At 36.6% G+C, this 22,845-nt stretch overlaps 1 protein-coding gene across 3 annotated transcripts in view; it reads left to right on the plus strand.

Annotated features, from left to right (window-relative positions):
- Nucleotides 1-22,845, plus strand: part of LOC309867169 (uncharacterized protein) — a 55,118-nt gene that overhangs the window by 22,701 nt on the left and 9,572 nt on the right. Inside the window, exons 1-3 of one of the 3 annotated variants that reach the window (XR_014313011.1) lie at nucleotides 3,946-4,584; nucleotides 8,113-8,176; nucleotides 11,699-12,488. Coding sequence is in view for 1 of the 3 variants with exons in the window: in XM_082735622.1 (XP_082591748.1) it covers nucleotides 8,113-8,176; nucleotides 10,979-11,012 (98 nt within the window). In the remaining 2 variants the exon portion in view is untranslated. Of the gene's footprint in view, nucleotides 1-3,945; nucleotides 4,585-8,112; nucleotides 8,177-8,354; nucleotides 10,688-10,978; nucleotides 11,013-11,698; nucleotides 12,489-22,845 lie in introns of those variants that run through there. The other 2 variants (XR_014313012.1, XM_082735622.1) reach the window with 2 other exon arrangements.

A 22,845-nucleotide genomic window follows, 5' to 3' on the forward strand; every position in this document is an offset into this window, starting at 1 on the left:
ATGATAAAATGCCATTCTTTGGCCTCTACTATATCTGTATTTTATCATCCCTATTATTATCATGGAAACAGTGTCTATAAGAGAATCTCCTGTGATGAACCTTGGCATAAAGTGGATAGTCAATGAGGATTTCAGTGATACTCTCTTCCCTTTCATAAATTCACACCTTGTTTCGATAAACAGTTTCATTTAGGCCCTCCCCCGGAACACGTTCATGTTGTAGGTTTTGGCCTTATATCTATTATAAGATTCCCATTTCTCTGGATCTTTCGGTCCCTTCTACCATCATCCATAGCACTTTCAGGTTCACTTGATGTGAGCCATTACTTTCTTTAAACTTCAAAGTGCCATTCTGGTAGCATATTAGGTTCTTCTCTTGGAGTCTTTGACAGAGGTTTACATCCTTTTCACAGAATAGTGTTCTCTTATCAATAAATTCTCCTTTCCAACTTTATGTTCTGCCCCCTTAATTCAGCATCTTTGGGATCCAGTTTCCAAACATACTCTCTTGAATCTCATAGCTACATACTGGCTGGACCTTGCAGCACCTCTGGTCTGACACTTCTCCAGCTGAAATGTGCTGTGCTCTGATCCTCATTATTGTCTTGGTAACTGGGAGAGGAAGGGGCACATGCTCTCTTACTGGTCAGAGGCCTCTGCACTTCTTTAAAGAAGGGAGGAACATTAGCTTTTGACAGGAAAACGTTGACCATGTCTGCATGTTCGGAGAGTCAGGGAGGTTGAGGTTTTTGATATTTTGAAGTGTATTGACCCACGGTCCCAGTTCTTCCCAATCAGGTTCCAAACCTTAGTAGAGACAACTTAGAGTTAAAAAATCAACCATTTCTGGAGAAATGCATATTAATAATCTATTAATATTATTAAGTCCTGAGTAGGATCCTCAACTTTTTCACTTTCCAGCTTCAGGAGAGGGGAATCTCTTTGTATGCTACCAAGTGGGCCCTCTGGCTTTTATACTTCACCTTAATTTGGTGATTAATCACCCTCAGCCTTTCACGTCTTCTCCAGTGCATGGAGAGCTTGCAGCAAAAGCTATCCAATTCTGTAATCCTTTAATTACTATTTACTCTGAAACACTGAAGCACCTAAGAGATTACACTTTGCAGTGCCTTCTCTTCCATGAATATGCCATCGCAGTTCAACATCAGGGGAAGTTTTAACAGTTGCACCAGTGCTAGATCCAAGAACTATTGATGCCATTTCTGTCACCAGTGATGGAGTCCTAATTACCAGCTGGCCAGTAGATAATCAACTCCAAAATTCCATTTTAGAGCCTGCCTCCTAGGATCATGCCAGTATCAACTGGCATACGTGGGATTTCCTGTAAGAAGAAACTCTAAGCCTGAGATTTGCATATAGGTGGTTCACTGGGGAATGCTCTCAGATATGGTATGTATAAGGGAGAGGTGAAAAAGACTTGTTGAGAGATGTTGAATTGTGATGCAGGCACAACAGAGGCCTCAGCCTGAGACTCAGTCATTGGGTACCCTGAAGCTAAGATGATCCATCAGAAATATCTCCAACAGAGACACGGTTTAGTCACTGGATTCAGGCTGGACCTGGAGAGGATTGAAACTTTGGGGAAGACAGACTCTTCTGGCCAACGGTTATTTCTAGGGAAGTTCTTGACTGTAAATAATGGCAAGGAACACTCTGGCTCCTGGAGAATGAGTGCTTCCATCTCCGTGAAGACTTGGTAGGTCCAAATGCATCTGCTACACGTGGCAGGGGTAAAAGAGGCAGAGGAGTATTAGGTAATCAGTTCTTGGTTAGCTGTTCTAATGCGCAGCATGTAAACTCAGATAAATGCAGAGGAATGAAGGATTCTAAACCCTACTCGTCTCCAACTTCAGAAAGTGATACAAGACCCACTACCAGAGACAGAGAACGCTCATCCAAACTCACTCTATTCCATCCTTGATGCAGCATCCTGGTCCTTTTAGTCACATCCCTGCTGGGCAAAAGAGTCAAGAAGACTGAGATCCCAGACAAGTGGCCACAAAAATAGCTTTTCACTAACAAATAAATAATCAGGTCAGCTATTTTGCTAACATACACATATTTATTTCTTAGCACCTTTATTCATCCTATGAAACTTCAAGCAGAATTTTAAAAGCAAAACATCTAAAATAAACCATGAAGCTCTAAAATGTAAGAGGAAGAAAATACCTAGCACAACGCCTGAAATTCACAATCATATTTCCCTGTAATAAACTCTTACTAATCAGTTCAGAGCTTTATAAAACAATAGGAGTGGAATGACAATGCTGTCATTTGTATATTCTCCCTCAGTTCTCTAATGGAAAGCTTTTTTTTTCTCTGCCAAGTCATTCCTGACAATGTTAATGATTCACTATAAAGCAGTTTCTGGGCTATGATTTGTGACATTCAGACTGGTTAGATGGGAAGGCTCGGCAGTTTCTGGGGAGTGTTTTGGATGCAGAAATGCCTTGAAGATAGCACTTTATTATATTTAGGACAAGTATGACATCCCACTTCAAGGAAGAGGCCCCTATACATATTGAGAAGGGATTTCTATGGTTTAAGTGGGGAGGAGAAGGTGGGTTTAAAAGAATGCCTCTGTGTGTTTTTTGAGGCGACATAAAGATAGGAAGCAGAGAAATGGAGGCAGGAGGCAGAAGGATTATGGATAATGGAAGAATTTTGCCTGAGGGTATATGCCTGCTTTGCCTATTCCTGTATAACTAGAATATTTATAATTCAAATACTTATCTTTAATAATTAAAAACCAAGGAATATTAAAGACAAAAGGTAGAGAATATTATGTACACATGTGTAGGCATCATGCATTAAATCCCCACCCTTGCAAAATACAGCAAGGAGAAGCTTTAAAAGGAGGTTAAAAAGTGAATATTTTAAAATGTCTTGAAAACAGAATTTCTAATTCACTCCAATTCTGCCAGGAGTGATACCCTTACTTCTGATTTCTACACACACTATCAGTCATGGGGATAGGAACTAAAAATACCCAGCATGGTGGTTTGACATCAGCACATCAACAATTAAAAAGTGGATACAAATATTTCAGGTTTTCAAAACCATAAGGTTTTCCTCTAGATTTATGGAAACATTGGATTTGCACAGGAAAAGGAAAAGTCATTTTCAATTGTTTTCACAGAATATTTAGTTGCACAGTCTATGTAAACTACTAGTTACAATGGAATGTAATATTCTACCACCGCCAGAAACGCTCTCTGATCTTCTGCCTCTTCTCAGACAGCAAAGAAACAAAGAAAAACAGCCCTTGCTGTGGATGGAGAGAAGTGTTTGAAAAGAGAAAGAGACCTCAACTGTGCCCCCCGGTATTATAAAGCTGTCAATTATGGCCATAACTACAATGAAAATACTGAAATAAAAAATATATATATTTATTTAAGGGAGGGAAAAAAAGGACAACTGCATTTAAAAAGGAAAAAATAAAAAAAGAAAGAAAAACCAAAAAATACATTGTTCAGTTTCAGCCTGGCAATTCTAAAGTTAATGAAAAATAATACAAACTAATGGAGCTCAGTTGTTTATATTACAGTAGCCGAGAAGTGGAATGCTTAGCAGCCAAAATATGAACAAATTAAGATACTGGGTGAAATGGTCAGGTGTCGTTGTTTTTGAAGAACGTGGCCTCTGTGGCAACGAGTTTATGAATAATAGTTTCAGCTCCTCTCTAGATCAGGGTGTTAATATTTACACCTTTGCTAATTATGGCAAGGAAGAGATGAATGAAAAAGTAAATGTCCCTATCTTTTTGCCTCCCCATCATACTAAGTAATTCCTGGTTGAACATTAACTCAAGCTGACAGTAATACACTGGGGTGAAAAAGTAAGGAAGGGGACCCCTAGATCCTTGTCTGCATGAAAAGAGTGGTGATGATCAGTGGCTAGGCATTAATTATAGTTAGCAATAAAATTAAAAATCACACTGAAGACTCATTTTGTAAAATAGCCTGCTTTTAGCACTGGGCCTCCGCCTGGCTGCTGCAGTGCTTCATGTCCTGATGATCTTAGGTGGAGTGTCTTTTGTCCACCGGAGATGCTGCCGCACCTGGGCTATGAAAAGCCACGAGGTCTGGTTGACCAGCAGCGGTAGCATCAAGCCCAGGCTTCACCCAACAGTCATTGTTTGTGGGGTTCCAGCTGGGATTAACAGAGCAGGAGAAAGGGCTTTACTAAACACTGAATTTGGAGAAGTGGGAAAATAAAAACTCTTCTTCAGGTAGGTCATGGAAATGGAAAGGAATTTTAATTTCCCAAGAGTTATTGTACGTTGTCATGCCTGAAGATGGCAAATTTGAATGAGAACTTCTCCAGATTCAGTCTACCCGGGTATCTGCAAGATTTTGAAACTTGGTGGCTGTTTGTATCATCTGATGGTTTTTTTGTGTTCAGTGTGTTTGTGGGCTCACAGAGAGGGGCCCTTATCTACTTCCACTCGTGCTGTTCGTCTTGCATCCTTATTAGCCTTCCACAAAGTGCAGTCATAATTAAATTCTAAAGCAAAAGATGAAGTCACCCGAATCATCATCCAACTAACTGCAAATGACGATGGTAAGAATGACAATGTTAGTCTGCACTTCTTTAATTCTGGTTCGGCAGCATTTAACTCCCTGACCTCCTGCAGTTGTCAGTGCCACAGGCTGCTTAAATGCTGTGCAAAAGCATTTCTGCTTTATTTGTTCTAAATTTACTGGTTATTAATTTCACAGTGTGACCTCCTATTTGCCTATTAGTTGGCAGATTTCACCGTAGCCTTCAAAAACCTAAAGATTTCCAACAAGCTACTTTCTATTTCTCTGGATTTTGTCGTTGTTGTTTTTCTGGCCATCTTCCACAAGATGTAAAATTTCCTGTTTCCTTAACCATCCTTGTTACCCTTTCTGTGAATCACTCTGTGGAAGTATCCATAGTACTTAGACTTTTTCTTTTAAGAAAGATTTGCATTTTCTTAACCCCTTTCTCACTTTCTCACCAATTTCAAGAGAAACTGCTTTTTTCGTTGCAAGGGTTGTATAGTGAATTGTTTGCATGTTGTTGAGTAAGTTAAAGCTCTTACTTGGTATTTTTCTCATTCACACAGAGTGGGGGATAGGGAATAACCTCTATTACACTAGGAGTAGAAAGACAGTGGCAGTGTAAATTCACATAGCCTAAGGGTCACTGTGATTTCCTCCATCTTCCTCTTAGAGTCATAAACCTCCCACTCCAAGACCAGATCTTAGAATTTAGAGGGAAAGCAGTCCAGTAAGCTGAATCTCAGACCCTGGTGACATTTTTGACTATTTTATCAGGAAGTGTATATCTCAACTCAGGGTCTTAACAGTTTTCTGTATATAAATGTATGGATCTATAAACTGGACTTTGGATAATTTCAGGCTCTGGAGATTTTGTGGCATCTGGTGTCTTTTCCAGCAGCTGCACATACCTTACTGTTCCCCAAGAAAACCAACCCTCAGTCTGACAGCCCAATTCTAGAAGAGCATACCATTCCAGGTGGCTTTTCAAAGGCTCCCAATTCCATCATATTTATCCTCACACTCCATCTACAAAGGCTAAGGGTAAAAACTAGAAAACAGATAAAAGATTGCAGAAAAAAAAAATAAGTAACAGTGGTTCCAAATTAAATACTCTGAATTTTAAATGCTGCAAATAGAAGAGTTAGGTTACCACTTTATCAAGGTAGGGAAAGCCTTTATTTGTTGGACTTCCATGGGAATTGAGACAGAGAAAGAGGGGGAACTGAAGTCACAAGTCATAGGTTAAATGAGGGACCCTGCACTCATTTCTGGAAGAGCCTACCTTTTGTTCCAGTAACTTTCTCTAAGATTTCTTGGAATGCTGCATTCTGAAGCTTAAGGTATTATCTTATAGCAGTGAATTTTATATTAAAACATTTATTTCAGATATTTTATTTTACAAATGAAATATGCTTATGCCACGTACTCCATATATATATGTGTCATTAACATTGCAAGAAGCAGGCAAAATAGTATAAAAGTATCTGTGCCACCCATAACGCAATTTTTTCAGAGTGAATTAGCAAAATCCTTTTTCTGTAAAAGAACTACATGTAAATGGTTTTTATTTTCCAAACTCATTTATATGTTATTTCTTATTATTCTCACTATGTCATAGAGTTGGGTTACTCTTTTCCCCCAACTTCTACAAAGTTGGATCAGAGGTGAGGTGGCCTAGAGGCAACTAAGGCAGAAAACGTTTAAAGTAATAAAGATGGCACTGGGTTCTGCAAAATACAATGCCCCAAGCCTCCCCTCTTTGCACTAGCTGTTCCTTATCTTGAAGGCTTCATTCCAAGTAGTGTAAGTTTACATTAAGCACATTAAAATGGGAAAAATGTGCCATCTTCTTTCCAAAACATACCATGAAGACCATTTAATAGATTACTAGAAGCAGCCCCTTCAAGTTCCCAGGATTTCTGTTGGAAACAAATAAAAATGAATAGAGACATTGGTAAGATTCTGTCACATTAGGATTATTCTCAAATTGACTGATGGGCTATAAATAAGAAGCCACTATTAGTAATGCATCATTAACTTGGGGACAGTGGGGTTCTATAGGGATTGGGTTGGGACCAGTGCTAAATGAGATATCCAAATTAATGCCCTGATGGAAAAAGTAAATAGCTATGAGCATACCAAAATAGAAACAACTGCAAGCGCAATGGAAGATCTTAGGAGGAAAAATTTAAATGGAATGAGATTTAATTTAGATAAATATATAATAAGTTGCTCATGGGAAAATAATTCCTATCTGAGTAATAACGAGCAAAATTCTTCTAAAAGAACAGTAAAGTAGAGAAAGGATTGTGTGCAATGGCTAATATTTCTGAGAACTAAGAATGAACAAATCATTAGGGAAATACTTTAAGTTAAAACCATGTCTTAAGAATTTTACTAGTTTTAAGGGAATTATAAGTTTTAGTTCCAAACTATTGTTTGTTTTATGCTCACCAGTTTGATAAGTAAATTACTACCTGGGTGTCCATATCCATGACTTCAAATCATCTAATCAGTAGTTCCACCTTTATTTGATGTCTGGAATTCCGAAACAAATAATCCTAAACATTGATAAGATCAACTCTTTCAAAAGTCCAAACAGACCAAACACACTTAAATTCCTCCACTTCAAAACAGAAAGCAAAGAGCCATAAACAGGTATTAAGAGGGCGGAGTCTGGCTTCAGCTCTCGTAGCCAATAAATGGCAAATGAAAGACTGTAAACTTGGAAGCAATTGGTATTGCTTTAAAAAAATTACAATACTGACAGTTCACCACAAAAATGCTCAATAATTATAGTCAAGTCAAAATCAAGAAAATTTGATCTGATTATTTTGCAATTTTGGAAAAAATGAAAATGAAATTTTAGGAGCATGCCATAAAAACATGTACCAACAAACCCATTTCTTTCCTCCTTGCACATAGAGTCATTTACTGATCATTATGCCAGCATGGCCTCAGTTTCTGCCCAGCGTTTCTGCCCAGGGTGACAAACACGAAAACTGAACAGTAGCTAATACCAGCAGTAAACTTATAAATTAAATTAGTATATTCTTTAAAATGATCCACTTCCCAAATTTCAGATTATTTTATTATATAGTAAACATGACCATGTATACCAACAGGTTTTTAAGACTTTCTCTTCTTTCTATGCATTAAATAAAAATATATCAAGTACTACAATTGTGTGACTGAGTATGAAACTCCCCAGAATAGAGAAGAGCCGTGTCTCAATGCCAAGATTGCAGTGAGAGATTCTGAAGCATGCACAAGGGGGATCAGCGCTATAGGGCAGAGAACTTTAATCAGTGAATAATCCATAGAATGAGCTGTTGTGGAACAAGACATAGCAATTGCTAGCTGTACTTATTTAAAGTTTTCACTCTTGGTACAAAATTTAGATAATGAAAAAAAAGTCAGTATGTACAATACACTGTGTAAGTTAATGATAAATACTTCTTTTTTTCCCCAGTGTTCAAAACCAAAAAAGTACTGGGGTTGAAATGTATTATTTGAATTTTTTAATTTTTTAAAAGATTTTGTATTTATTTATTTATTTTAGAGAGGAAAAAGCATGGGAAAGAGCAGAGGGAGAAGGAGAGAGAGAATCCTGAACAGATTCCTTGGTAAGTGTGGAGCCTGACATTGGGCTTGATCTCAAAAGCCTGAGATGACGACCTGAGCCTAAACCAACGGTCAGACGTTTAACTGACTAAGCCACCCAGGCGCCCCATATCATTTGAAATTTTTATGAAAAACTAGATACTGACATTTAATTTAATAACTGTTCATTGTACTCTCCAGTGCCGGCCCTCTTTCTGATGTCAGTAAACAAGTATGCTATCATCCAATTTCTCAAAATTTTCCTGGGTAAAAAATGACTTTAATTTTAAGAAGTTGAGTATGGTGCTATAGTGACATTGTTTAGGATGTCTTCAGTTTACTGAATTGAAACTGGACTCTTGGACAAAATTCCCTGATCCACTTTGGCCCAGACTCTTGGCACCTCAGTCGTCTTTGATAATCACTCCTGGATAATGCCTCTGGCTATCAAACTGTGTGAAAGTCTGGACTAAACCTTTCCATCCAGAAAATTAGTAGTTTATTAAATCCATTATAATTTTGTGGAGGTACCCCTCAGTTGGAAAAAGAGGGTCTTGCCGAAAATGTTCTTATATAGTAGGTTTCTAAAAACTACTTTCTTCCCTAAATTCCACTGTAATGTCAGAAATATACCCTGCTGTTGAGAGATGACATTTATTTCAAGTAAATATTATGGCATGGCTGTTTGCTTGATTTGGGGGACACTTAATGTATCTGGAGGTAATAGTCATCAGCTGCCAGTTCTGTGTCAGGCATGACCTGAGAGAATGCTATAAGGATGGCACCTCTAGTCGAAGCAGACACATCATTGTCTAGCCTGCATTGTATCTTCAAACCATGTACAACAACCTCCTTATACTGGAAGCAACAGAAGCCTCCAGAGAACCAAAAATGACCAGATCCAAGTATCTGTGGATTGTAGACCCCTCATATTTAAACTTTTCTCACCAGTTTGAAAGTTCAATTCAAAATGACTTGCATTGTGGGGCTCACATATGATTCTATTTACATATGTATCATTTATAAGATATGGATGGTATCATATAGAATATGGTATGGCCTGAGAGCCTTTGACAATACTTGAAGCTAATTTCCAAAAAGAAAGAGAAGGTTATAATGAGGTCATCAAACAATATTTGAAAGTAACTAGCCTGCAATATAAAAACACAATTTCAAGATGTTCCAAAGAAAGCCACAGTAGGAAGAGTGGCATGGAGTATGGGTAGGGGGTGACATCATTCATATCTCCTGTTATGCAAACTGTTATATACAGTTACACTGCATCGATACAAAATAAAAACACATGGAAGAGACACTTACAGAATCTGTATATCTCCTCAAAGTTTTTTTTGGGAGCTCCTTCACACTCAAGATGCTACTGAACAGATAGATCTATATAACCCAGTCACTCACGGGATGTAAAGGTCCCCCCAAAATAGTACTAATCACAGTGTATAAATTGAATAATGATGGACACTCTCTGGAAGACATGTTTTCTTGAATCCTAAAAAATCTGGTTGGCAGTTTAAAAAAATCATTTTGTTGTTCCCAGTGTTGAATATTAAATTTAGGAACACATGAAAAAAATATTCAAGAAACATGAACCAGAACTATTGCTTCACAATGTTATGTTTAGTGGAAAACATATTTATAGATCTAAGTCAAGTGGTTTTCTTAAATGAATAGAAAATAATTGCTTTTTGCAGACCTGATCATACATCTTACAATGTAGTGGCTGACTACAGGTCTTGGGCTCGGTGGGCAATCTCTCCCCAGAGTAAAAAAAAATATTTATACGCTCAAGAAAAATACCTCTACAGTGTCATTCAATGTAATAGGTGATTTCTTTTTTTTCACGATCCAGCTATCTGAGCTTTCTTAGTGAGACTCCAAAGCACTCTTTCTTTACCCTCATTCTCTGTTGGATTATGAGCAGCCTAGACAGATCTGAGGGAGTCATAAAATCAGGTAATAAGAATGTAATGCATCACAGATATTTCTTTATATATTAGAGACATTTGAAGATTCATTAACTAAGATAATCATGTGAGAGTGAGTAACACAAGACCTGACACAGAGTCAGACCCTCAATAAAATGCTCATTTATTTCCATCACCTCTTTCCACCCTCCTTCACTCAGTCTTTCTCTCTCCTGTTCACCATCATCTTTTTCTGCATCACTACACTGTAGGAGGCAGTCTAATCTCTTGGCGATGGCAGTGAACCTGATCATCAGCCTCCGTTGTGAAATTTGGGATAGATAGTGTTGTATCTGTCTAGGCTCTACTTTCTCTAGTTGCTCACTGTCTGATCCACTGTTTGCAAAGGGAAGCAACAAGAATCAATAGTGGAATAGACAAGAATTTCCTCTACATATACATTAGGGTTTTGTGACCTTTAAATATGGATGGAACTAGAGCGTATCATGCTTAGCGAAATAAGTCAAGCAGAGAAAGACAACTATCATATGATCTCCCTGATATGAGGAAGTGGTGATGCAACATGGGGGCTTAAGTGGGTAGGAGAAGAATAAATGAAACAAGATGGGAATGGGAGGGAGACAAACCATAAGTGACTCTTGATCTCACAAAACAAACTGAGGGTTGCTGGGGGGAGGGGGTTTGGGAGAAGGGGGTGGGATTATGGACATTGGGGAGGGTATGTGCTTTGGTGAGTGCTGTGAAGTGTGTAAACTGTGATTCACAGACCTGTACCCCTGGGGACTAAAAATATATGTTTATAAAATATAAATATATGTTTATAAAAAATTAATTTAAAAAATATTTCATGTATTAAATAAATATATGCTTTCCCGGAATCCACAGTGAAGCCTATGAAAGTATACAGTACAGCTCAAGGGTAAGTCCACATCTCAGAATACCTGACACATATACAATTTGAGAAGCTGTATGCAAGAAAAACTTGCTAACATAGGTCCAACAATGAATATTTCTGTAGGATAACAAAGAAATCATGGCAAAGTACAAAGCTTAAAGGATGACAAGTACCACAAACACAAAATCCAGAAAAATAATAAAATGTTTCTATTTATTAACTGTCTGACACCTCCTTGAAAATACTACTTTTTGGCTGTAGACTTCATTGTGTGACAATAATTTTATAATGGAAGAAAAAGAGAATCCATTATTTCATATAGCTTGGTTATCAAAAATCGTTTTTAATTAATGGTTCAGAAAAATTGGGGGCCATTTTGCTCTTTCTGTGGCATCTTTGATGTGTTGCATCATCTAGAACTGCTGGACTCCACCGGAACAAGGCATATTGAATGGGCTGAAATAAAACCCCATACATTAGGATGCAAAAACAGGCGATTTCTCATGGTTGTATTCATTATTCAGTCTTTTTACAGGTGTATGTCTATAAACACAGGATTTTTTTTATTATTAATATATTTTTTATTTCTAAATTTTTAGTTTAATTTTTTTTATTTTTAAAATTTTTTTGTATTACAATATAATGTAAATTTGTTTCAGGGGTACAGCTCTGTGTCTTTTTTTTTTTTTTAAAGATATTATTTATTTTAGAAAGAGTGGAAGCAATCACAGAGGGAGAGCTATCACAGAGAAGAAAGAGAAGCAGACTCACCACCCAGCAGAAAGCCTGATGTGGGGTTCCATCCCAGGACTCCGAGACCCCGGCCCAAGCCAAAGGCAGACACTCAACCAACTGAGCCATCCAGGCACCCCAAATGTAGGAATTCTTAAATTCTCTTTTGCATGATTCACATCAACATAGAAAGCAAATATGTATTATTTTATAGTTGTATAAGCTGCTTAATCAAGTATATTCTTTTTGACCAAATTTCAGTAGGAGTTGAATTCTCTACTTACTATTTTACACATATGAGGATTGGGAGAATATCCCATAAACTAGTTCTGGCTCTTTACTTATAAAGCTTTACTTTTTTTCTTCCATGAAAGAAATTACATCCCCCTAATACTAAAGGACAAGTTAGTATTAGAATTTGACCACTGACTTGTTCAAAATCCCAGGTGAGCTGGTGGAGTAAAAGTAAGAATACTCAGGGTAGTCATTCTAACCCTCAGATAGCTAGAAGGAAAAACAACAACAACAACAACAACTATATGTAAAAGCAACATTGAAATACAAAATAGCTAACTAAACTGAAACCAAGTGTATAGCCATCTAAAATTTCTTTTTAGCTAGATCCACCAAAATGTCAATCCAAGACCACCTGACATAAAGGAAGGTGTGATGGGGGGAATCAGAATGGAAACAGAGAGCAGTTGTAACTGATTATGATTAAAATCATTTAATTTGGCAAATTTTCCAAAAGCATATGACCATGGGAACATACCACTTGAGCACCTTCCATGGAAGGGGTACACATGTGTGTAGGATGTGGAAGTGTAATCTTTAGCATTAACTTCATGGTGAATCTTCCTCCAGTGCAGTGGTGAAAAGAACAAGATTTGGGGTCAGACACACCAAGGTTTTAATCCCTTTCTAGTTGGGTGGCATTCACCAAGTCCCTGAGCCAATCTAAGCCTCAATGTCCTCATCTGGAAATGGATATGTTTAAAACTTGCCTTATATGACTAATATGTTTAAATGGAAATTTATGTATATAAATTTCATATTCTAAGAACTCAACAATTGGTAGCTATGATTAACTCAATAATGGATAGCTATTTATTGGATTAAATGTTCAGAATTTGTCACCCCTTACAAGATAACCAAACACTAAGTAAACCTTAGGTTTCTAATATCTGTCATCCTACATCTACATCCTACATCCTACATCTATCAATAAATAATTGGCCAAATTATTCCCTATTCAAGAACATGCTTATCCTTTTCTAATTTTCTAATTGAAAGCCAATGTATCTTTCCAGATCCAACTGAGATCTCACCTGTTCTTTCCAGTTCTTCAGCTTTTTCAGCTACTTGCTGCTGAAACTGTTCTTGAAGATTATGGTGGCACTGTCCAATAGCAATATAATGTGGGCCACATCTGCAAATTTAAGTTTTATATAGCTAGACTAAAAAAACTAAAAAGAATTAAAACCAGTTGAAATTAATTTTGATAGTATTTTTAGTTGGGTACCTGGGTGGCTCAGTCATTAAGCATCTACCTTTGGCTCAGGTCGTGGTTCTGGGGTCCTGGGATTGAGCCCCACATTGGGCTCACTGCTCGGCAGGAAACCTGTTTCTCCCTCTCCCACTCCCCCTGCTTGTGTTCCCTCTCTTGCTGTGTCTCTCTCTGTCAAATGAATAAATAAAATTTAAAAAAAAGAAATTTAAAAAATAATAGTGATATTTTTACCTTATCCAACATGTCCAAAATAGTATTTCAACATGTAATCAATATTCTAAAATTATTAACGAGATATTTTACATTCTCTTTGTCATATTATGTATTCAAAATCCAGTGTATATTTTGCTTTCATTAGCATTTTCAATTCACAATAACCACATTTCAAGTACCTGATAGCCTCATGTGTCTAATACCTGCCATATTGGATCTCATATGTGTATACTTTGCGAAGTTGGTACCATCCTATTTAATATGCCATTATGTGTCCTGGTGTTTCCTATGTGGCAGTCCTTTCCCAGCCAGTTACTAGATTTTTTGAAGAACTATAGAGTTCTCTAACTCCGGGATGCAGTGCCCAAATGCAGTGGTCATTGAGTAAAGGTTTACTGTTGAGCGGTTTAGATGTATTTAGAAATCCTAGAAGGGAAAATGCCTAGACAATGTGATTTCCTTCTATTTGTGCTACTTTTATCACTCTGTGTTGTGTATCCCAGGATGTAAATTCTGAATATGTGGAATAATGCCATTTGCAGACTGGTATTAATAAATCTGCTCTGGCACTACTGTGAATAATGCAAGAGACAAAAACAAGAGGGAATATTGCATGTGGTAATACTTCTCTTACGGAATAAACAATAAGATTAAAGTGCTTCTAGGTATGAATGAAGAGCAATATAATCTCACCACCATACTTAAAAATGTTTACTTACCAATAAACAAAAAATGGAAGTTCAGGGGGCACCTGGATGGCTCAGTTGGTTAAGTGTCTGACTTTTGGTTTCAGCTCCGGTCATGATCTCAGGGTCCTGAGAAGGAGTCTCATGTCCAGCTCGAATTCTGCTTGAGTTTCTCTCTCTCCCTCACCCTCTGCCCTTCCCCCGCTCGAGCTCTCACCCCCCCAATAAATAAATAAAATATTTTTAAAATAGTAGTTGACTTTGATTTACAGCTCTGTTGTGGAAATAGATGTTGCTTTCAAGATACAACCAGGGAACTGAAACCCCATGGCATACCACATCTAGAGAGCTACACGATCCTCAGTTCTTTTTACAGACCTTTGAAACTATGAGGTAGTAAAGAATTTGTCACTTTTCTCGCCTGGACATTTTTAAAAATTTGGATAAGAATGAAATCATACAGCACAAATATAGAAGTTTTCGGGCCATATAAACCCACATTGCAATAATACTGTAGTTTCAAGTGGAAGGTGGATTTCTAAACATAGTCTGTTTCTTACAGGTATGTAAGAAAACACAGTTTATAATATGGAAAATTATTCTAAGTTACGATGAAAGGAGCAGAGATTTTAAAAGCTATGACTCACTCAGTGAATCACTGAAAATCCTGGAAAAGGGTATTTTGTCATTTTATGGTTGAATTATCTAAAAAAACAACAACCAAAAACCTTAAAACATATCCTGATCATCAAGATGACAATAGTCAGTACTTTTCAGATTATGTTACCTTATTTGACTAAAATGTGTTTTTCTATGTATAATAAAGGTAAAGCAAAGTAGAACATTCCAAAAAATTTACATCCACTTTCATGTTGAAAAGCTGCCTCTTAAACATATCCCACAAAATATGTTCACAGACACAACTAAAGACAACTTTAATCCCTTCTCTGCATTGGAGCATTTTCTTTAATTTTCTAATTTTCAGCTTTCCTGCCAAAATTCTAACAAAAAGTTTGAGCAGATTTTATTTTCTTCATCAATCCTTTTTGAACAGAAATACGTCTTCTTTCTCTGAATTCCCTTAGCAAGTTCTGTGTGGACCCAAACTTGGTATTTACTGTAATCTTCTAATCATTGTGGTTCTTTTTTCACCTGCCTGTATCTGAGCTCTACAGTATGATTATAAGCTTCTTGAAGTCATAGGCCATGTCTTGTTCATCTCGCGTAGGTCTCAGGAGAGCCTTGGATGGAAGAAACATTCAATAAATGTGCTGGAAATCATGATGACTTTGGTCATGATTTACAGGACTGTCACAGCAGACCAATGACATATCATAGCAACGTTGGCCATTACGAATGCACAGTAACATTTTTACACTCCATTTCCATTCCTTGGTTATCTTTTTAAATAAATGTGCTTAGTGTTTCATCAGCATTTTCATTCTAAAATCTCAAGTTGGATATATTTTTAAAAATTAAATAAAAACTTTAAAAGTCTAATTATATTCTAGCATCAAAGCTTTTTCTCCCTTGCAGTTATATTTTAAGTGTTCTTTAGTGTTTTTAGTGTCTAGCCATAGTTAAAATTCCAGTTTACAAATACATATCTACTGCGGGTTTTTTCCACATTTAATAATATCCTGAAACCTAATTTTGTGTATTGGATTCATTTAAAATGTGGTTGCTACTCAACAATTTTGGAGGAAAGTAAATTACATCAGACGTAACATTTAAACTAAACCCAGAAGTTAAAACTCTCTATAAATAAGAAAAACAGAAAGACTTCAAATAAGAGACATGAGAAGCAAAGGAAGTTAATGCACAGTACAAAATCATTTGGCCTCATGAACACCCAGCCCAATGGATTCAGCTGTAAGAAAATGAAGCATGTGAAATGCACAGGGGGCAATGCAAGTCTATGGGCTTAGTGATGCCAGACTATAGTAGTAGCTCAAGAGTAAGAGGCCATTGATGAGAAGAAGGTTTGGATTAACTGTGGCCTTGAAGTTACCCCTGGAAAGTGAGTAACACTCAGTTGTGAGAGGTGCATTAACCTCTTCAGACCACTAGGGTTCAAAGTGTTCCATAAGGGGTAATTTATTAAATGGGTCCTAATTGCTTGGTAATGTACCTTCCAAAAGTCACTTCTCTATGCTATGATTAGGCCTGGGACTTGCCAAGTGCTGTCATTCTCTTTGTAACTCCATAATAGAACTCTAGGATGTGGGAAGTAGATCCATTGAAGAGCTATGTGTCTAGCCAGGGTTCAGAGTCCTACCAACAGAGCCGGGCAACCTTTCATTTAATTGTCCGGTGTGTAAACACAGAGATACAAATTTGATATACCTTGTAGTAAAATATGCCTTGTACTAAATACATGTACATTTTAATAGAATAAGGATATAACTTTTTTTTAATTTGAAAAGGTTGACACATTTTTAAGATTTGTAAATTTATCCATTTTGTTAGATTCTTAAAGGTATAAAAATAAACGAATTTTTTGTTTTCCTTTTCTACAAACAAACTTTCTTTTGGCCCCTTTGTTTCACAGGATTTTCTTTTTGAAGGCCAATCAACATTACTTTCTTTTTGGGTTCCAACACAAAACAGTGTTGGTTTTATCAGCCCAACCATGAGTATCACAGATACAACACCGGAACTACTTCGGCCTTGGTTTTGTTAGTTAGCAAGGCCAGCAGAGGGAGTGCAAGAGCATTGTTACAAAAACAAAATAAAAAATTTTAAAAATGAACATGATAATTAGAAGTAGAAAATCTGATGTTAAACTACAGAAGATTATATAGCAAGATCTAAATAGAGAAGCAGTCTTGGTAAGAACACATAGTTAATACGCTAGAACCCAAGAGACAGGCCGGTTAGTCACTGTCATAATCCTGAGATATTTGTGAACTCACTGAATGTAGTTGTGCCTCACTCTTTTCGGTCTTGAAAATGGCTCTCATAGTAGCTTCTAGTCAGATAAAAAAGGCTTTTGTTTTCCTTAGGAAAGAGTGATTACTTAGGTATTGGTACTGATAATATTAAGTACTGATGTCTGTTCCATCTTTCAGAGCTCCGGGTCACTTCTTCCTTTTGACTCTGAGTGAAAAACACCTTGGTGGTGTCCCCTAATGCCCTATGAACAGGGGTTTGATTAGATCATGGAGTTAAACACATTTTTTAGCATGAGTGAACAGAAATGATTAAGCTTTAAAGTAGCATTGGGATGCCTTTAAGTCAGAGAGAAGTTATATATTCAAATACCATCCTTTGTTTTATAACTTGATAACTCCTATTCCAGACCATTTGAAGAAGTGACACATTTTCCAAACACACCTTCAGACCATTTGTTACAACAGAGTACAAACCATTTACTGGTTTGTAGTGATTTAGAACCCCAATTTCACCCTTAAGGGAATGTGCTAGAGTTGTGTTTTCCAGAAGTCTTCAGTAGTGTTTCTTACGAGATCATTTGTGTAGCCCTCATAACCACTTTCTCCCAGAAGGCATCTTTGACATAATGATAGCCAAAACAAGCCAGCCTTTATATCATACTAAGATAAGTAAGATCTTTTTTTGTTCTAGAAGTTTGGGATAATCTTGAGGAGAGTACAACTTGCCTGGAAGTTTACCAGAAAAAGAGTTTGGAAAGTAAATATTCAGTTCTGCTTTCTCCAGTAGATGTCACTTTCTGTACATAGGATATCAAGATATATAAAATGCACAGTATTCCCTACAATGATATAAAAAAATAACTTTGAGTTCCAGCTATATGCAACAATTTTTTAAGCCTTTATTGGTATTTTTCTAGTGTTAGAAAACTTAAGGAATTGTAAAGGCAAAATGAATGCTATTAATTAAGTGTCTTACCATATTTCTGTCTAGTTTTAGCAATGGCCATTAAGCACAGCACGTGACACAGTATCGCTAGTGCAATTTCAACAGTTACAGAAAGCTAAGTATTATTCCACATCACAGCATAAAATTAATTTGCCAAAAACAAACACGGTTGCTGAGTAAATAAGCAGTCATTAATAATATACTGCACACTTACCAAGAATCTAATTAAATATGAGTTCACGTAAACTATTATGATTTCAAGAGTTATTCTTCCTTGGTCCTCTATATCATTTTGATATTCCTATCAGCCTCCTATGTCTGAGAAAAAAAATTTAGTTCTCCAAAGTGCTTCACTATGTAGCAAGAGATATCAGCCCTGGAATGAGAGAGAGAGAAAGAAAAGGAAAAGAGAAACAATTATAAATGGTAAAAATAGCATTTCTGTGACATCCAAATGTACAAGAATGAAAATCAAACGATGGAAGAATATTAATAGTTAGAATTTATATTAATTCTTCCTAAAATACTACCAAAATGCTCTTTGCATTTCTAAACATAAGCCTCATTATGCTGTTCTATTTGTATTCCAATGCAGTTGAATTTTATATTTGAGTTGTTTTAATAGATGACTTTGAAATGACAGAGGAGAGTACATTTTTTGTTTCTATTGATCGAAGCAAAATTTTGCTTGTAGCTACTATAACTTGAAATAATAGGAAAGGCTACAGAGGCTTTTTAAAATGTTGACGCCTGGGTCACATCTGATTCAGTTGTTGTATTGACAAATGTGATTTGATAATTGCCAAATTAAGCTCAAGAGAAAATTAGTTAAACAACTACTTTTATTTTTAGATGCTTCAAACAAAAGATATGAAGTTTGGTAGCAAATAATGATAGGGTGCTAGAACAAAAATTTCCTAAGAAGGCAAAATGGGCATGTGGCTTTTACAAAACAAAGGAAGCTATCTGGTCATCAAAATAAACAACATCCAAAACAGTCTCTTTGGGTGTTAAATATTTTGTGTGGAGAGTAAACCCAAAGAGCTTGATTGTTATCTGAGGTAGAGATTTCTTGACATGTTAACTGCGAAGTCCTACCATTCTCGTGTATCCTTGGTTAAAACAAAGAGATTATAGGCTTTGAGTAATAAAGGGATTTAAAGCCTTTCACCTTTAGGCTACTGATTCAGTTTCATTTCAGGAGGAGGAGATCTAAATCCTGTATGTACCCAGGCCAAGAGTGCAGTTTACTTTCAATTCAGTTTGAATTTGGATCCCACTTCATAACAAAGCCTAGGGCATTTTTTCAGCGATTCAGAGCAAATATGGTTGCCAAAAGAAAAACAAAAATTGAACAGGAAGAATAGAAAAAAACACAAAGTAACGACTAAGATGAATTCCTGAGAAAATGGACCCCACTGGTGTCTGCTGAGCATTTTCAAGAGTGGTCTCACCTTTCTACCGCTCTCAGTCTTATACTAGTTTTGATCAATTTAAATATTACTCTAGAATTTTGAACGGAAGTGACGCCATGGTAATTAATTATTTTGAAAATGAGGACAACTCATTGATATCATGTGGGCAAATTACCAGGCTTTGATTTGAACTCTAGGAAGAGCTATACAAAACCCACACCGCTACCGGTTGCTGGTTGTCTTTTCCTGTCCTCAGATTACCTGGCAATCCCTGTCTGGAGATCTAAAGATGAGCAAGTCCTAGAGTCGGTGTTTCATACAGCCAGTTTGCACAGCCAGTAGCACTCAGGCAGGAAGTCTCTAGGAGAGTTGGAATTCCTTAGCGCCAGACTTTAGTCTTTTTCTGTTTTTATTCTTCCCTTTTCTCCATAGCACTTAATACCCTATTTACTTAATAGATTGGAACAGAAAACTTAGGACACTTGGAGAAACAGTCCATTGCTTGTGGGCGCTGCGGTGATACAATCCATTAAGCCTCCGGCTCTTGGTTTTGTCTCAAGTCCTGATTTCAGGATCAAGCCCCACGTCAGTTCTGTGCTCAGCGCAGAGTCTGCCTGAGGTTCCTTCCCTCTCCCTCTCCCTCTCCTTCTCCCTCTGCCCCTGTCCTGCTTGTGCTCTCGCTCACTCTCTCTCTCTCAAATAAATAAAATCTCAAAAAAAAAAGAAAAACAACACCCAGTCCATTGCTTAATTCCACAGCTGTAACATTTTAAAAACGATGAATTCATTACCATTATTTGAACCATGTCTTTTAATTCTCTCCTTTAAATAATTTTAACAAATATTAAGTGAATTCAAAATAATATTTATAGCATACACATAATAGGATGGACATGTATATTCTGTACCCAACTTAGGAAATGAAATGTACCAGTATGTGTGTAACCTTGAGCCTCTCCCAATCCCTTTCTTTCCCCTCTTTCCCTATTGATCACATCATCTTGAATTTTGTGTTACTCAGCCCCTTGTTTTTCTTTCTCTTTTTAAAAATAATATAAATGGGGATTTAACTACTGAATATTTGTTTAGAAGAATGCAAAAATTTTGAGAAAGTTGATGCATATAGGCAGTTTTGGTGAGTTAAAAATGTTTATTCAGTCAACATGAGCTGTATTATTTCAATTCTATTACAAAATATCAAAATTTTATAAATGTAAGAATGCTTTTACCTGCATATATAACAAATGCTATATAGTGCTGTGCACATATATTGCACCTAATAAATGATGCTTTCAAATAAATAAAATAAGTGTTGCTTTCAAATCATATAGTAAAAGACTGGATTCCAGAAAGGATTTCTAAGGAAATGTGCTATATATCCTTTAAGAAAATTTTTTTAACCCATAGGGCTTAAATGGTTTCCATACCCAAAGATAAGATCAGGGTCTAGATAGACTGATAACTGAATGCCTGAGTATATTATTAGGGAAAAGATTCCTCAGATTACCTGGCTACCCCACAATCCCTGTCTGGAGATCTAAAGATGAGCAAGTCCTAGAGGGAGAATAGAGGATGTGTCCCTAGATCTTCTGTGAGAAGGGACTGGAAAATAACAGAGAGGATGAGACCAGAGGATCCCTGAGGCATCCTGGTGTGTCATCTTCTTTTTCTCCTGCATTCCAAAGTGGGCTCCATACCCAATTTACAACCAATATATAGCAGAACCCAATTTTTACTCAGTAGCACAGTAACTCCAAGTATAGACGACTACTTTTTCCTTCCCCAGATCATCTTCCCCAGGTACACAGACGTGTCCTAAGGACCTCATATCAATGCTGCTGACCCTTGAGTTACCTTTTTACAGCTTCAGACGGGACATCCATTTAGCATTTAGGAGAGTCTAAGTCAAAGTTAACTAAAAAGGTGCAGTTTATTACTATTTTAAAGAAAACATTAGATCAGAACTTAATGTTGTACTAAAGTTAGAGTTTCCTAAATTTGAGTATGTTATCAGCATGGGTATTTTTGAATCCTGTCTAAAGTTATTAAGAAGTGCTTTAGGCCTGAACTCTAAAATAGGAAGATGAGACATTTAAGGCATCGGTTGTTAGAATTGTGAGTAAGACCCTTGATAGATTGATTACTTAATGGCAAGTGTGACAAGTGTGACAACAGATTGAGGAATAGCATTACCACCTCAGTAAAAAATAAACACAACTATTAGTAATGATTAATTTCTTTAATATTTTAAATAATTTTGAAGGCATCAAAGATGTTGAAAAATAATAGTAGATTGAAGGTTTGTGTCGTCTTTGTCATAATACCACTTATATATCTATTCAGAATATTTCAAAATTATTTTAACTTTTTTATCCTTTAGTTTATCTTACTATTACATTCATTCCCTCCTTTTTTTTTTTTTTTTTTTTTTTTTTCCTCCACAGCTACCTTACAAAGTCCTCAGGCTCCCTTTTGCTTGAACTCTTTTCTGTGTTTTCAGAGTTTGCCCTTCAAATCATTTTACATGGTGCTATCCAGACTAAGCTTTGTAAACCAGAGTTTTTCTGCTTTTGTTCTCTTCTGACTAGTTCCAATTTTCTGTGGAAATCATTTCAGATTCCTTAGTATGGTATTTAAGTAAGTCTTTTACTGGGACACCTTGGTGGTAGCAGGTTAACCGTCTGATTCTTGGTTTTAGCTCAGGTCATGATCTCAGGGTTGTGAGATTGAGCCCTGTATCCCTTTCAATGCTCAGTGCAGAGTCTGCTCCAGGGCAGAATCTGCTGCAGATTCTGTCTCTCCCTCTCCCCCTCCCCATTTGCTCCAATGCTCTCACTCTCTTAAAAAAAAAAAAAAAAAGGTAAGTCTTCTTCTTAATTTTCCAGCCTTCTCCTCAAGTACTACAAAATCTGTATAACTTCTGTATCTAATATGTAATCTTTTTTGCATACCATGAAATCCCCTTTACCTACAATGCTCTACCTTGCCCTTCTCCCATGTTCATGTTTTTGTCGGAAATCCTACTGCTCTCCCAAACCCAAGTAATGATTCTATGTACAGTCCCTTCAATTAATCCCAAATCCTTAGAGCTTCTGAAGCACTTTGATCATGCTCATTATATAACATTAATCATGTGCTTATATTTTAATTATGAAGGGAAATAGGTCTTATTAAACCCCCTTCTCCCTGGATGAGGTTTATGCCTGACACCTCTTTAAATGTGGAATACCACACAATCAGCACAGTATATGTTGAAACTGAATTGAATGGTTGAATATATAAAGCAAAAAGAGAGCCACTATCATCTTTTATGAAGGCCTTGAAAGAAAATTACTTGATTGTAATTGTATGAGTAATTTGTTATAAGTTTACTGCTCTTTATATTTTGAAAGTACATTTATTTTGAGTATTTCAAAATCCCAAGACTAGTGCTGGATTGAGAATTTAAATACAATTAATAT

This window comes from Mustela nivalis (genome assembly GCF_964662115.1).
Source record: "Mustela nivalis genome assembly, chromosome: 6".
NCBI classification, from domain to species: Eukaryota; Metazoa; Chordata; class Mammalia; order Carnivora; family Mustelidae; genus Mustela; species Mustela nivalis.